Here is a 15,924-nt window from a genome sequence, read left to right as displayed (position 1 = left end):
TATAAATGTCCTCTTCATACTCCTCATATCATCATGTCACATTCCTGTGGTTTTCATACAACTTGTTTTAACACTTTTTTTTTCTGCAAAGGCTCTTTGTCTTAACAGCAAAGCATTGGCCAAAACTACCACAGGACAAATTGTGAACCTCTTATCCAATGATGTCAACAAATTTGACGAGGTAATCATCTGAAAGTATCTATCTATTATTTATTTTATTAAATATTTGACATCTGGCTCCTTCCATGATGTATGACTACAATGTGTATCTATGGCTGAGCGATATAATTTCACATGTTGATAACAATAAACATTGTTTTCCTACAGCTAACATTATATTTGCACTTTCTGTGGATTGGTCCCGTACAAGCAGCAACTGTGACGTTGTTGTTGTTGTATGCGATTGGCCCGTCGTGCCTCGCGGGAATGGCGGTCTTCTTCGTCCTGATGCCAGTACAGACCATGTTCGGACAGTTGTTCTCCACTCTCAGGTTTGTAGATAGTTGCCAGATTGATCAAATATATAAAACAAGCTCCTTTTACTATCAGGTCTGCCTTGTGTGTTGCACTGGTGCGATTTCTGCCTTTTGTGCCACTTGTTTCAGGGCTGAAACAGCAGTGCTAACGGATGAAAGAATACGTACGATGAGTGAAGTCATCTCTGGGATCCGCGTCATAAAGATGTACGGCTGGGAGAAGCCTTTCGCTGCATTGGTGGATGAGGTCAGAAGGTACAGCATAAACCAACCTGCGCTCCCTTCCACCACATTCCATTGAAATCTATTAACACGTCTCTGCAGTATCCTCTCATTAAAAGGAGCAGTGTGTAGGACTCCGCCGCAGATTGCAACCAACTGAATGTCCCTCTCTCACCCCCTCCCCTTCCATGTGCGACGGGGGGACACTGGCCTTCAGGTGATGGGAAATTGCGATTGTGTTGTGGTGTGTCCGTCCTGGGCCACTGCAGAAACACGGCGGTGCGACATGGTGGACTCTTCGTGGAAGACGACCAGCCCCCTAGATGGGCTCATTCCAAACAAAAACACACATTTATTCTTAGTTACTCCCTAAATCGTACGCGTGTACGAAAACAAACCCACCTGCTTGCTGCCGTTGTTTGTATAAGCTGCGTTTTATGACACCGCGTCTTGTTCTTGCACAGAACGGAAATCTCCAAGATCATGAAAAGCTCTTACCTGCGTGGCCTGAACATGGCGTCCTTCTTTGTGGCCGGCAAGATCATCGTCTTCATCACCGTCTGCGTCTACGTGCTGACTGGAAACCAGCTGTCTGCTAGCAGAGTGTTTATGACTGTTTCCCTGTACGGGGCGGTCAGACTCACCACCACGCTCTTCTTTCCCTTCGCCATAGAGAAGGTCTCCGAGTCTCTCATCAGCATTAGGAGGATTCAGGTAAATATTTACACCGAGAGGGTGTTGATCCATGTCCATGGAAACTAATAATCTATTCTATTCAGAATTTCCTTCTGCTGGAGGAAGTGGCTCCTCGGCCTCTGGCGACTGCTAGGGCAGAAAGGAAGGACTGTATTGTGAAGATTGAGGACCTATTATGCTACTGGAGTATGGTAAGAATTATTGTGGGCAAAGGGATTCTCCTGTCTATCTGTATGTGGATCAGGTAAACAATACTTCATTTAAGAAATGATAAAGAGTGTTGCTATACAGATTGGGAGGCGCCTCCAGAAGGGTCTGTTAATATGACACATGTTTCAGTGCATTTACTTTTTCTTACAGATGCTAGAGGCTCCAACGTTACAGAACGTGTCTTTCACAGTGAGGCCGGAGCAGCTCCTGGCAGTAATTGGACCTGTTGGGGCTGGAAAGGTCAGATCTTTATTGTAGTCTAAGCGTCAAAATCATGCAAATACATGATGGCAACTCTTGAAACTTGTTAACTGGTGACTAAACATTGATAATATAATATTGTCAATTTTATTAGCAGCATAGCGTTGAAAACCTCTTCAATTCATACTGATTCCTCCGTACGTTCCTCTCATTGTTCTTCAAAGCTTAGACTTTGTTCTGTGTTTGCACACGTCAGTCCTCGCTCCTTAGCGCCATCCTGGGAGAACTGAGTCAGGAAAGTGGCGTGGTCAAGGTCAGAGGAGTGCTGACATACGTCTCTCAGCAGCCCTGGATTTTACCTGGCTCAATTCGAAGCAACATCCTTTTCGGCAAAGAGCTCAACCCCAGGAAGTACGACAGAGTGCTGAGAGCCTGCGCCCTCAAGAGGGTGAGAATCGCCGTTGATCAGCACTGAATATTATTGCTTTGTAGTCTAGTTATTAGAAAAATGAATGTGTTGTAGGTCTACTTTTTGTGAGTGATTGGTACGGGTTGCATTTGGGACCTGTTCAGGACATGGACCTGTTACCGGGTGGTGACCTGGCGATGGTCGGAGACAGAGGCTCCAATCTCAGTGGCGGGCAGAAGTCGAGGGTCAGCTTAGCGAGGTGTGCTAAATCACTGCTCCGCAATGCTCCTCTTCAGTTTCTGTTTGACAGTGGCAGAGATAACCTCCACTTGTGGGTGTTTCTAGAGCCGTGTATCAGGATGCGGACATCTACCTGCTGGATGACCCACTCAGTGCAGTGGATGCTGAGGTGGGAAGGCACCTCTTTGACGAGTAAGTCTCGTCAATAACATCTACAGATGGGCAGGTGTAAAAATCCAGAGTTTTTCACTTCTAGATAGAAATATTCTATATTTTTTTTCAGGTGCATTTGTGGAGTTTTGAGGAAGAAGCCTCGTATCCTGGTTACTCATCAGCTACAGTATCTGAAGGCTGCAGATCAAATTGTTGTCTTAAAGCAGGTGTGTGTTTAAGTTTCTGTTGTGTGTTACAGATAAGACAAGTGCTTGGGTGGCGATGAAACAGAATCGTAACCCCTTAAAGCCAATACAATATTTGTTAGTTCTCTTTAATATTTGTAATTCCAATAGTTTTAATTGTGATCATATGCAGTATATGTTGTATAATTCTGCCAATGTCTTGCTGCATCCCTTTGTAAGTTCAGAAATTATTTTAGCGACATTTGTTTCATTTTTGAGTATCAAAAGAAAACCTTTTGGCTTAAAGGTTCCTTAAAGGTTGCTTAATAAATCCCTTGTTGCTCAAGGGCATCGGCTGAAGTCCGGTAGGATTAGTCTTTCTAGAAGCTTTTAAATGTAAATAAAAAATGTATGAGTATCTCACGTACTTTAAATGTTATTGTTATTGTTGTTTTTTAACAGGGGCCTTCTTCTGTTTGGTTGTCACTTACAGATGCTTGAATTTAAATAACCATGTGTGTGCGTTGGTGTGCTTGGTCTTTCACTGTCAGGGTCAGATGGTGGCCCGTGGGACCTACAGTGAGTTACAAGGCTCTGGCCTTGACTTCACCTCCCTGCTTAAGGGGGAGGAGGGCCAGGGCAAGGAGAGGCACGGTGTGACTCCCACCTCTGGGACGGTCCCCCGCCTCGCCCACACACTTTCCGACAACTCGATGTCCTCTCTGTGCTCCCTGTCCTCCTCTTTGATCGAGGGAGCGGATCCACTTACAGCGGTATGTATATGTGAATAAATCAATTTATACTTTAAGTGGTAAAAAGCAGTTTTTATCAAGCTGAAAGCAATAAATTCAAATGGAAAGGCTTGTTTTGCATTCTACCAGCCACTAGAGGGCAGGAGGTGCTCACCCTTATCCTGCTGCTCATTGCAGCCTGGTCTGAAGTGGCATTGATACTGGTGTCTACCTGTAGGCTGGGGAATCCACGGGGGAGGAAAGCCGCTCAGAAGGAAACGTTGGCCTACGTTTGTATGTGAGGTATTTCAGGGCAGGCGCTAACTTCCTGGTCCTCTCGGTCCTCATTTTACTCAATGCCCTGGCACATGTGAGTCAATTCTCTTCAACCAATTTGTGTGTGTGTTTCATGTCAATTTTGGGGGAAAAAATTCAACGCGTAATTTATTTTGACCATAATTTAATTTTAGGTGATATTGAATGGTGTGATAATTTGTCTCCATAAATGTTTATTCATGAAATAATTTATGCTCCCTGTTTAGATTACGTTTGTTCTACAGGACTGGTGGCTCGCTTGCTGGTGAGATTTGTTCTTCTTTTACACCCTGAAAACACACACAAAACCACAAAAGCTTGAGAATAACAAGTTTTCTGAGCCACAACCACATTTTCTGAACTGATAAGTACTTGATGATTCGAGAGAAGACGACTGAACCAAACTGTTATTCTTGGCATTATGAGCCACTTGTTGAAACTGACCTTGTAAGCGTGTGTTCTGAATTGTGCCTTCGTGTTGCAGCGTGCTTTCTTCGTTGTGTTTATTTGTCCTTGTGGGTTTTTGGTTCCTTTGTGAACCGACTTGCAGGGCCTCTGAACAGAAGCACATCAACGTGACAGAGCACCTCAATGGCAGCCTCCCTCAGCAGATGGACCTTGACCTGCACCTAGGTGTTTACGCAGGTGAAGCCCGCTGAGCGCACGTTGCTTTTCATGTACTGTTGAGGCTCTGAATACGCCAGCCATTCATTGAACAGATCCACAGTCCTTTGGCTGTGGCCCAAGGCCTTCAAGGCCCGCTGTATGTGCGCACGGGTCTCAGCTGTACAGGGAGATAGCGGGGCCTTTTCTTGTTCTCTGCTATTGCACTGCTCTGATTGTCTCCTCGTGACTTCCTGCCTCTTCACTCATCCAGGCTTTGTATTTACACCCATAGATCCGTGTTAAAGACAAAACAAAAAACATCATGGAAAAGGAAAAACATAAGTGGAATATTTCTGCTTTGGAAGAGGAAACTTATTAAATGCATAGCTGACCTTGGAACATCCACAGTGAGAGCATTGTGGTTTGCTAATCGATCTTTTGTCTGTGCTTTTGACAGGTTTAACAGCCACTTCAGTAGTGTTTGGCTTCCTCCGCAGCTTGGTCTTCTTTAATGTCCTGGTGAGCTCGGCCCAAACGCTACACAACAGCATGTTTAATGCCATCCTTCGGACCCCAGTCCACTTTTTTGACATCAATCCAATCGGTGAGTGGCTCATTTCTTCATCAAGCCGTCATGTAGATGGTTGATAGCTCATGAAATAATTATGACGTGGTCAAGGTTGTGCAAGAGTGATGAAATTATTATGAGATAGAAACACCCAGTGGAATCCTTCTTATAGTTATTGTGCTGACATCTCGCCACTAGAGAGCAGGCTGTTACTTACTTTGGGGTGTTTTGATCACATACAAACATTCATAATATGCTTCCTCTAAAACTACAGAGTGTATTTTTGCTATCAAGTTAAAAATATGACAACTTCAAATCTCAAATGTTACAAATAAGTGTTTTCTCATTAAATATTTCATGTTGTCATCACATCATTGACATGTTTATGTAATTTACCTATAAATAGAATGAAGAACTGATAAATATTAATCTGAATTTATAACACCGTGGACTGGCATTTATTAAAAGTTTGTTGAATTTTTCGGGGTTTATTTCTGACCCTGAATAAACTTACAAAAGTCGCTGCTGGCAGGTAAAATCTATGCATCCAAGAGGCCAATTGAGTCAAAAAAGCCCTGTGATAGGGACTTTATATAAAGCCATAATCTATTCCAAAATTGTAAATAGAGTGCTTTGTATTGTGAGCCCAAACACAAAGCTAGTAATCATATTGAATAAATACTGTTTGCACTTGATCTTTGGCGGCGTTGTATTTGGGCTGTAGACACGTGTAAATACAGATATGTTTGTCTTGTGACGCTGTAAAAGAAATCTTACGATTTGATTATTTTGTTAGCACTGCAGGCTGTAACTGCTGGGTCAACGGATTAGGCAGATGGACACGATTTTAAAAGTGTGCAAACACTCCAAATACGACGGTCTGTACTCGGGGAGGGGTGCGTTTTTTTCCCCTTTTACTGGGAGATTTCAAACAACCGATTTAAATAAAAACAACTAAAAATGTGAGCGTGTTTTGAGATTTATTTTAATTATTTGCAAAATATTTTGCTCCTTTACAATTCTGTGGTCTCAATTAAATTAAAGTCCTCTTTTAATTAGGTGAAGTTATTAAAGTCCAACGTGTCGTTTCCAAAGCCAACAGTCAAGTGGCCCACTTTAATAACTTAAATTTTTCTGGAGCATTGTTCACCTGTCAGAAGATAATTACTCAGCCTAATCTCTTCATAGTGACATGCATGTACAACACAATCAGCTCGGGTGGGAATTCTCAACAAGAATGAACCTTGTATCTTTATAATGAGTCATAATAAGCTGGTAACACAAGTCTAAATATGATTTGAGGGTGTTCGGGAGCTCGCGGTTTCTCCTGGAATTAGAAGTGGGTGCAGTGACAAAGCTTTCCTTTGCAAAGCTGTGTTTGGAGCAAACACCATCTTAATCTTTGGTTTTTGTCTTTAATGCTGCCGTTGTGTTACGTATTGGACTACCTGAAGGCTTATCTGGGTGTGCCTTGCTTGGTAATCTACCCACGGGAGGAGGACAAACACTTTGAATAATATAATAATCTGTTTAATAGCCCAGCAAAGGAGAGGCTTAACAGACACTGCTATCTGATTGCTCTTGTGCTGCTATCAGTAACCAATGTATGACCGGTCCAGTCATTACAGTTTGGCCTCCAGGCTGGCAAACATCACTTTGTGTGCGACTGGATTCATACACAACTGTCCCAGGAAGTGCGTTTCGTTTTCCTTTATCCAGTCAGCGGTAGATTAAGCGTGACTACAATGTCGATAGTGATTTTTTTTTCTTCCTCTGTATTTGGACTACATTTTTCATTCATTCACTCGAGTGAAAGCGAACAGAAAAGACCAGGAAAAACTCAGCAATTATCAGCTCCTCCCTTTGTTTATCTCACTCTTCTTTCTTTTGCTTCTGTTTTTGTTATGTTATAAAGTAACTGCCTCTTTCATAGCGACTGCTTCCAGGTACACTTCTCTCACGCAATGAGTCATTTGTAACTATGTGCCTGTGTGTTGTCAAGGATTTGACAACTGTTTACATGTGTAAGTGATAGGTGTGCTGCTGCTGAACAGGCTCCGTATTTGATTGCCGTCCACAGAGTTAAAGGTTACCATTTCAAGCGTCACTGCACAAAGGTCTTATTTGTTATTCTGTGAATGTAGTTTCTAACAAAAGAGTACAGCAGTGGTGAATTATGTTTGATGGAGAGGCATTGTAGCTCGTCTGTATCAGCCACTAAATGCCTCTGTGCCATTTGAATCACGTGTCCGTGTTATCTTTTCTGCTATATGGAAATAGTCGATTTCCAAGTTAAGGTTTTGGGTGATTGAAATCTTTATATTTCATAACAATGCTATTCGATAAGAAGACATCTAGATGCCTTTGACAACCCTACAGATTGCTTTTTCCTCTCCTATATGAATTCACATGACTTAATATATTCATGTTGCTCAGTTTGAGCAATATGCACAGTCTTATTACAGCTGTTCATCCAAATGTGATTCAGTTAGAGCAGCACAGACAGCGGTGGATGTGTTGAGCTGATGTTGATCCCTGTAATTTAGTGTCATTGAGTGGGCTAATCCCCTCAGAGACTGCAGGCCAGGGCTTCAGCTCATCAGCACAGTCGAGGAGTGGAGTTTCAGTCAATACACGCACACACACATAGGAACCCCTCCCCCCCCCCCCCCCCGACACACACACACACACACCTCTGGCGTCCCCCTTTCACATGGACATGGTGGGCCATCTCATTGCTGGGTGTCACTCAGTTGCCGTTGAAGCAAGGAACATTAGATCTTCTGTCGTCAGTGATTTGAGATTCTAATTGTGTCCACACAGGCACATGTTTTTAATGTCTGTATTTCAGGGCTGGGATGCAAGAGTGTTAAGAGCAAAGTGGAAAAAGTACTGCAGAGAGGATGATGATATCGAGGTGTGTAAATTGAATGTGGAGATGGAGCCGTGTGTGTGTGTGCAGCACGGCTGATAGGGCTCCCCCTCGCTCGGCACTTCCACTATTTAATTGCATGAAAGGGAAGCAGAGGAGATTGCAGGAGCCTGGCGGTGAGAGCGAAGAGAATGGATTTAGAATGTATTAGTATTGGCAGCAAGGCGCCGGCGGTGGGAGGCTGCCCCAGGCCCCGAGGCCCTTCGTGGAAGTGCAGGTGAGCTGTGCCACCTCCAGCCTTGGCAGCCCCCTCCCCGGTATTCCTTCATTATCGCACTTGCCTGCCTGAAAGGCCGCTCCAACCTCACTGGGGCCCACACATGGAGCGGTTCTGACTCGGCCCCTTATCTTGATGTTTACAGGGAACAACGATTTGCCACGCGCCCCCTGCTCTAGCCGGACCCCACTGTTCCACTTCTTTAAGTGTGATTGGGGGCCCTGCTCACCTAATATTTCCAGCTTTGGGTCCACCTTAGTTGGGAGGGTTTCATGTATCCTGAGCCCGAAAAAGTGGTGCAAATCACCCCTGGAGTCCTCAACCATGAGAAATGGTTTGATACTAATGCTGCTGATATCCCGAAACGTCTATACCCCTCTCTGCACAATAGGTGATATTGTTGACAACCACCCGTAGTGGTAGAAGCCATTGTCCCATGCCGATCTTACCTCATAGGCATTTCCATTCAGTGAATGTCTTTGTGTAACTGCATCACTGTAATGTATCCCCTCTATAGTCCTCGCAGGACAGAGAAGGGACTTTAATTCATCTCCGATGAAACTCTCTGTTAACCGAGCCGCTTGTCAAACAGCTGATAGCTGACTGATGTGCTCTGCTCCAACACCCTCTAACCATGGGATGATGTAACCCGGAGAAACCTATCATTCTCCTTATTGGCATTGTTTGTCAGAAATGCATGAATGTAGGTCATCTAGGGCTTAGGCAGTAAAATTACATAAAATACTATTGGCTCTTCCGCAGACACAGTTTGACAAGCACTGCCCCCCCCCCCCCTCCCCGTTTCCAGGCTAAAGCAGCGATATTCTACACCAGTATAGTAGCAGCTCTACCCCCTTGCATGAACTCTCCCCTCAGGATGTCTGTATGCTAAAGGGCCACTCACACTGTGAATAAGATTAGCCTGCCTCCAAGTGTACAACATGCTTACGCCACTTGACTTTGAATCAGCACTGATTTGGAGCATTGCTGGATTGTTGCGGGGAATAATGCTCTGGCTGGGTTTATGCAATGGCTGTTATGGGGAGCCCGGCCTCGTCTGCATGCATGTTTTAGGCAGGAGCGGCGTTTTGGATAAAGCTGTAAGCTGCTTATGGCCGTGGAGAGAGGTGATTACAGGGCCCACCTCCGTAGGACTGACTGGAAGGCTGGGAGGCAACTTTTTGGTCAGCGGCGCCACGGCTCCGCCACGCCTCCAGAGTACCATACCAGCACATTCTGCCAGTGTGCCGTTTCCTGGCTCTGACCCGGAATAAGCCCCCCCCCCCCCCGACTCGTTTCTCTTCTGTGATGAACTCATCTACATGCTTGTGTGATTAGTACCACTTTGTCAGGGTTTGTGTGCTAAATATGGGAGTGCTGCTTTATTTGCATTCTCTGCAGGGAGATGCTACTGTTGGCTCAGCGATGTGTCACCTTGGGTTTATTCAACATTATGACACCATTTTGGAGGCGCTTTGACAGGGAATATATACACAACACATCTACACAACTCGTCCGTGTCTTTCAACTTGGGTTCAGTCCCTACAGTGGCAACACTCGCACCCGTTCTTGTCTTTTTGTCTGCCTCCGGGAGCCCGAGGGCTTCCTTCAGGGCCAGATAGAGAAAGCATTTGTGCCTTGCCGGCCCTTCACGTGGTGTAGTGTTGGGATTTACAATCACTGACCCTGCAATACACACTGTGTGAAAACAGCTGGAGTGTAATCTCATGTGCTGTGGGATCAGAGCAGGGGAGCAAAGTTACTTTAAGAGTCACAATAAAGGGCTGCTGCTGCTGCTGCACCTGTGGAGAACCAGCCGAAATAATGAACACCTCAGCAGATTGGAAGCAACTCAATTAACGTCACCGAGACTGCCAGTCAGAATATAAAGGCAGGTACGCAGTTTCTGTCGCCCTTTGTCGCGAAACAAAAGGTTCCCGTGTGTATTCAGCCAAGAGTAGGGCAGTCCTTGTGAAATGCCAGACAAATAATGATTCATTGTTTAATCGAGAAAGGCCTGTGTTTTTCTTTTGATATCACACTACGTGTATAAACTCTTTTCTTTTAGATTGAAGGGGACTTTGGAAACAGTTGCTCAGTAGGAAATTGAAACCGGTTATATATATTTTTTTTATGACCATAGAGGAAAGAAGGGATAAAGAATACGTGATTATTACTTTCAAATGTCATATAGGAGTAATATATGGTAGGTGTTAAATCTATTACATAGACATTACATAACATTCTTTAACCAATTTCTACAATATTGCTACTGATAATTCATATGTTACACTCAACATATTTTTAACCAAAATACTAAATTGCGCTCTCAATTGTGTGAGCCCGTCTTACATGTATCTGAGCTAATGGCACCTTATCTGTGCTTTTGTGTTTTCCAGGAAGAATTCTCAACAGGTTTTCGAAGGACATCGGTTACCTGGACTCTTTGCTCCCATGGACGTTCGTGGACTTTATCCAGGTGAGTCTCACCTCGGCAGGTTCGGTCGCTGGCGCTGCAGCATGGGAAGGCCATTTCATGCCTGGCTAAACCTGCTTTGTGGTCCGGGTCCCCTAATCTGGAAACAATTACTGTAGGATTACCCGCCAGCGCGGCCCAGCGCCTGCACAGATTTAATAAAAGTGTGCACACAGGCAGAGGGCGTGGCTTCCTCAGCGTGACACAACAGGAGCGGCATCTTGAGAGAGCGTGTTTGGTCGAGACGACTGGTACCAGAGAGGAAATAAAGGCCACGGGATGATGGGAATGATGTCAGGGGAAAACTGGGGAAGAAAGGAGGGGTTGACGAGGACGGCGCGTGGGAGTGGCAAAGAAGAAGAAGAAGAAGTGCGGGCGGCGGGCGTACGGTGTGTTTTGCAGGAGAGGAGCTGGAAGCGCGGCGGAGGAGAAAGGGGATCAGGTCCGTTGGAACAGATCCAGCGCGGGACTCGCGCCTCTTCCCCCGCAGTCCACCCAATGCTCAACAGTCTTATAGGCCGAAGTAGCCAAGGGCCACCCTGGTACACAACCGGGTTGGGTTACCGAATGCCACCCTGCCACCGTGACAGCCATCTCCCACCAAAGCCTGCGGAGATGAGCCAGCTCATGCACCTCGCACCACAAAGAAGGGAATGTTCGCTGCACAATTCGAGGTAGAGGAGCAGGCGTGGCTCTTTGGTTCGGGCCAAAGAATGGAACAAAGGCGTGCTGAAAACGAATCCCCCCTTCACAATGCCCGAGTGATGTTTGTGGCAGATACCCATCTCACAGTAGACAAAAGCCATCTTAAATGCTGAAAGCACAAAAGATCATATTCACAAAAGCTTTTTGTCTGCTATAGGTTCTCTCATTTTGATAATAAGGGGAATAACGGCTGGAGTAAAATAATAAGTTTGTAGAAGGGGCAAATCTCCATCTGAGAACAGGGAAAGTAGAGTAAAAACCGTCGTGTGTTGCACATACAGTATGTGCTCACTGTAAACCAGGTTGGACTTCCATCCGTTGCACCATACAAGTTATCACTTGTCTTATAAAGAAATACAAGGTGCAACATTATTTAACCATGTGTCTGTATTGCTTTTAATAACTAAAAAGTAAACTATTCGGACAAGACTATATAGTGAATCACAAGCACATTATTCTCGCCAGTCAGAAAGTGATCGGAACAGCGCACAAAGGTTGCATCCTTTGGACGGAACACTTTTGTTTGTGCTGCTTTCTGCTGTTGTTTGCCGATCTTTAATGCTTTCAGGAAGGATGATTTTCACATTTTTTTCTTTTTTTTATCAAAGTATTAGCAGCGCAGAAAAGCTGCTGATCCGGACTATTGTTGCTCATTCACGGAGGGACATTTCCCCATAGTCATTGTTTAAATGGTTGTCAGGGGAGAATAAAGTGAAGCTTCATAAACAATGCCCTAACTGGTTTATCTCCCTCTATGCAGAGAGGCCGCTGTGGGGATTTGCCCCAGAGCCTCCCCCTCTATGGTGGAGTAAGCACTTCACGGCCCCTCAGCACTGCCCCCATGCCCGCCTAACAAGGGGATTCCCCCTAGCTGGGGGAACCTGGTTACACCCCAGAGCCCTATTTTTTTTTACAGGTCTCATTTAGTACTAATTTAGTGTATTGGGGGAAAAAAGGCTCTTTCTCTTCTCTCTTTATGGTCGGGGGACAAAGACAGAAATGTCAATTAAAAACACCTCAGGCTTTGGGGACTGTCTGCTTTTGTGCAGACTTGACCTTTAAATCCTGGGTTGGCTCTATTTTCACAGAGGGGGCAGAGGAGGAGGGCAAGACAATGGGGAGTGAGTACAGGGGTCTTTCAGGGGAGGATTTTGTGTGAAGGCTCTTGACCAAAGTCACATCACTAACTGTGAGGTCCATAACTACATTCATAGGTCTTCTAAACCGTCCACACCAGTTCAGTTTGTCAGCATGAGCCTGCTGAGACATTTACCCTTCGTTTAAGTGGGTTCAGCCTGCTCTCACCGATGTTAATGGCATTAAAACACGCATGAATACTGGCTCATATATCATGAATTACAGCAGCAAACAGTTAATCATGTGAATTATCCTAAAGTGCGCGTGAGAAAAAAGAGGGATCGCTTGTGTGCGCAGCACAGAAGACACCAACAAGCACACTGCAGACATGGCTATTGTCTAAAAACACACGCAGGTCGATCGTTGTGCGAGTCTGTATATTGTGCCACATTGTGTGTCAGGCCTTTTCAGGGGCTTTGTGGGATATGAGAACTGCTGACGTAACCGTGAGTGCTCTCAGATGGGATTTCACCGGCTTTCTCTCTCTCTCTCTCTCTCTCTCCTCTTTACCATGCTGGTGACAGAAGGAGTGAAGAATGCACTGGCCTCAGGCGCTACACGGGTTGTGCCCAGAAAACACAGAAGTCCGCACCGTGTGGAAATGTACAGGCCGTGCCGTAAATCTCCGTCGAGCACAGTTTCAGGACAATACCATTGTCTCCTTGAACAAGGTGGAAAAAAATCACCCAAGTCACCCAAGAAAGTTGAGAATGCAAAAAAAAAAAAGATCTACACTAGTTCAGCTTGAATTGACTCATTTGTCAGAAAGCTTGCAGCTGAATGTAGGTGTGTTGATAAGTGTGTGTAGGGGTGTGCGTGTGCTTATGAGTGTGCCTCACTGGCCAACTCAGCAATACCACACATGGTCATTTGATGGCGAGCATCGGCCAGCAAAAGCTTCCCGTGTGTGTATGTGTGGTCTCCCATGATGCTGCGGTCCAGCACCTCGGCTGCTCTTACTCAGACGCACAGGCCGGTCCGGGGCTCCGCGGAGCCTGGGAACTTACATAACAAAGTCCCAATGTTATCTGGGATCTCACCTCGGAGATTATGCGTCCTGTGCTTTCTGCGATTGACTTTTATATATTTGTGAAATGCTGTTTTCTTACACATTTAGAAACGTTTTTTTTGTTGTTTTCAAGAAAGGGAGAAAGGAGCAATGACTGAATGAATGCATTTTCTGGACACAAGTGATTTATAGTAGAGAGAGAGAGAGAGTGAGAGAGAGGCCGCATTTCAAAGCCTTTCTCTTATTTCCAAAATGGGGTTGGAAATCAGCAGCTTGACTGAGCCCAAATAAGTGACTTCTTTTACCTTTTCACGGCACACAAAGGCCTAATCCTAGGACTACTTGAGCCACCAATGTAGACAGCGACTGAGACCACCACAGTATGTGTCAGACCCTCCTCACCACACACAAAACACATTGACTGCAGCTTTATGAAGTGAAAATGGCCCCGAAAGGGAAAATGTGAAGGAGGTGTCCACAGTCATTTCTCCCAAAGAAAGGCCGTAGCATCTGGGCATTTAATGGTAAAATAAAGCCCAAAGACTGGGTAGAATGGACCGGGTCACTTCTATTGTTCCAGTGCCCGAGTGGAACAGCCCTGTTTTGTTTCAGTACCACTGACCCTTGCAACTTATTGTGCCGCTCTGTCACGGAAAAGTGTGGAGTGAAAAAAAATTCCAGCGATGACAGAGGACTTCTTTTGAGGAATTTTCTTTTCCATGCTTTCCCCTCATTTCCTGTTTTGTTTGCACTTTTTTTTCCCCCCCTGGCAAATATCGCACACTGTCTGTAAATAAAGGGAGGATGAAAAAAAGAGCTTGTAAAAAGCGTTTCTTCTTGTCCGGAGGGATGTTTAATTAAAGGCAAGTGTTTATTTTCTGCTTTGGAACAACAGCCGCTATCATTGCTGAGCACAAATATAGCAATTAACTTCAATTTTCTGCATTTATTTTAACATCAAAGAGCTGATAGAATCATTGAGAAAATAAAGCAATTAGGGTCAGCAGGAATCTCAATGCTCTTTGGAAACAGCAGTGCGCCTCGATCGCTTCAATGACTGAATCAGATGCGTGCGGTAGCTTTCTTTTCTTGCTAAAGAGCAATTAGCGGTAATTCTTTATTTAAACTGTTTGTATACAAAACCTTTCATCCTTTTATCCACTTTTATGTGCAGCGGGATGTGGCTTTGGGAGTTTTCTATTCCTGTGTGGTTCATGGGGAGATATGGATGTGGTCCGGCGGGGTGAGGTGTACGCTTGTAGGATGGCTTATCAGAATCATCTGTGTGTAGTGTGGGTGGGGGGCCGCCGTGTGTTCCCGATGCTGACATGATAAGCGGCAGACCACGCAAATGGATCACATCAAACAGGGCTTTGGCGACGCCGGGCCCTGGGGAGCAGGAGGAGGCAAGACTCCTATCTAATGGTTCCTGTTCCTCCTCTGTCCCCACAGATGACCCCGCCACAGATAAGCCCGACTCGGAACTCTGCGGCCCCCCCCAAACTGAAATGGGCCCAATTAGAATTCAAGGGACCAATTGGTGGACGTGAATGAGCACGGCCAGTGTGTCGCCAATCAGCAGCAGGGATTGTGGAAGTAAAATAGAATATTTGATGAGACATTTGTTCAGTTAATATTTGATCCCCTCAAGGGATCACACTGCTGGATAACATGCAGTAATGGCTCGTGGGCCACCATCTCACTTTGCAGTCTGGTAGCCTTCCATCAAGGCTAAGATTGAAACTTATGTACTGTGAAATTCTTGGGATCAGTTGTGCTCAGTAGCTCTCCCTCCCTGTTTGATTGTGTGGGCTCCACTACAGCGATGGTTGGGCTAGTAATACCCTCTTATCTGAACTGCAAATGAAATTGAGTAGCTTTTCATCATGAAACTACACTGAAAGTGATCATGCTTAAATGTGTGCTTAAGTGGCAGATAACATCCGTAATTAAGGTGCTAAATTAAATTTCCGTCTCTCTGGGCTAGTCTGAGACCACTGAAGGTAACAGTACGATCCTAATCTTCACGTTCTAGGATTCGTCTTTTAGGATGTGTCTAATTTCAGGGTGAGAGGTTTTGATTTTTTATCATCTTATCAATCGAAAATGAAATGTGTAACACAATATACCTTTCAGTACAGAAGAAATGGCCCCTCACATGTGCAGTGGTGGGAGAAGTAGTGACATCATATATTTAGGAAATGCACCAACATCTGTCTGCAAACACTCCATTAAAAGTCCCACATTAAAAATCCTAAGAAATGCCAGTTTTTTGTATATATGTATTTTTTTGTACAGAATTAGCAAAAGTAGGACAAAGAAAATGTCACTTTGACTAATATATATGTACATATACAGTATATAATCATTCTTAATCAGATCATAAAACAATTTTTCCAAACAGTGCAGGGTTGGCTGCCTCGATGTCGTCATCGC

The 15,924-nt window shown here is 44.8% G+C and overlaps 1 protein-coding gene across 7 annotated transcripts in view; it reads left to right on the top strand.

Annotated features, from left to right (window-relative positions):
* LOC120834457 (ATP-binding cassette sub-family C member 4) overlaps positions 1-15,924 on the top strand; it is a 32,707-nt gene that overhangs the window by 3,118 nt on the left and 13,665 nt on the right. For all 7 annotated transcript variants that reach the window (XR_013452991.1, XR_013452992.1, XM_078090402.1 and 4 more), the window contains 16 exons: positions 92-181; positions 328-491; positions 606-731; positions 1,163-1,412; positions 1,478-1,585; positions 1,755-1,844; positions 2,062-2,253; positions 2,379-2,473; positions 2,560-2,646; positions 2,738-2,834; positions 3,344-3,565; positions 3,762-3,893; positions 4,066-4,103; positions 4,389-4,483; positions 4,902-5,048; positions 10,561-10,640. Coding sequence is in view for 5 of the 7 variants with exons in the window: in XM_078090402.1 (XP_077946528.1) it covers positions 92-181; positions 328-491; positions 606-731; positions 1,163-1,412; positions 1,478-1,585; positions 1,755-1,844; positions 2,062-2,253; positions 2,379-2,473; positions 2,560-2,646; positions 2,738-2,834; positions 3,344-3,565; positions 3,762-3,893; positions 4,066-4,103; positions 4,389-4,483; positions 4,902-5,048; positions 10,561-10,640 (2,013 nt within the window). In the remaining 2 variants the exon portion in view is untranslated. The remainder of the gene's footprint in view (positions 1-91; positions 182-327; positions 492-605; positions 732-1,162; positions 1,413-1,477; positions 1,586-1,754; positions 1,845-2,061; positions 2,254-2,378; positions 2,474-2,559; positions 2,647-2,737; positions 2,835-3,343; positions 3,566-3,761; positions 3,894-4,065; positions 4,104-4,388; positions 4,484-4,901; positions 5,049-10,560; positions 10,641-15,924) is intronic.

The sequence above is a fragment of the Gasterosteus aculeatus genome, chromosome 16 (genome assembly GCF_964276395.1).
Source record: "Gasterosteus aculeatus chromosome 16, fGasAcu3.hap1.1, whole genome shotgun sequence".
In the NCBI taxonomy this organism is placed as follows: Eukaryota; Metazoa; Chordata; class Actinopteri; order Perciformes; family Gasterosteidae; genus Gasterosteus; species Gasterosteus aculeatus.
The sequence above is the reverse complement of the archived record's forward strand: the minus strand, read 5'-3'. Positions and strand labels throughout refer to the sequence as shown.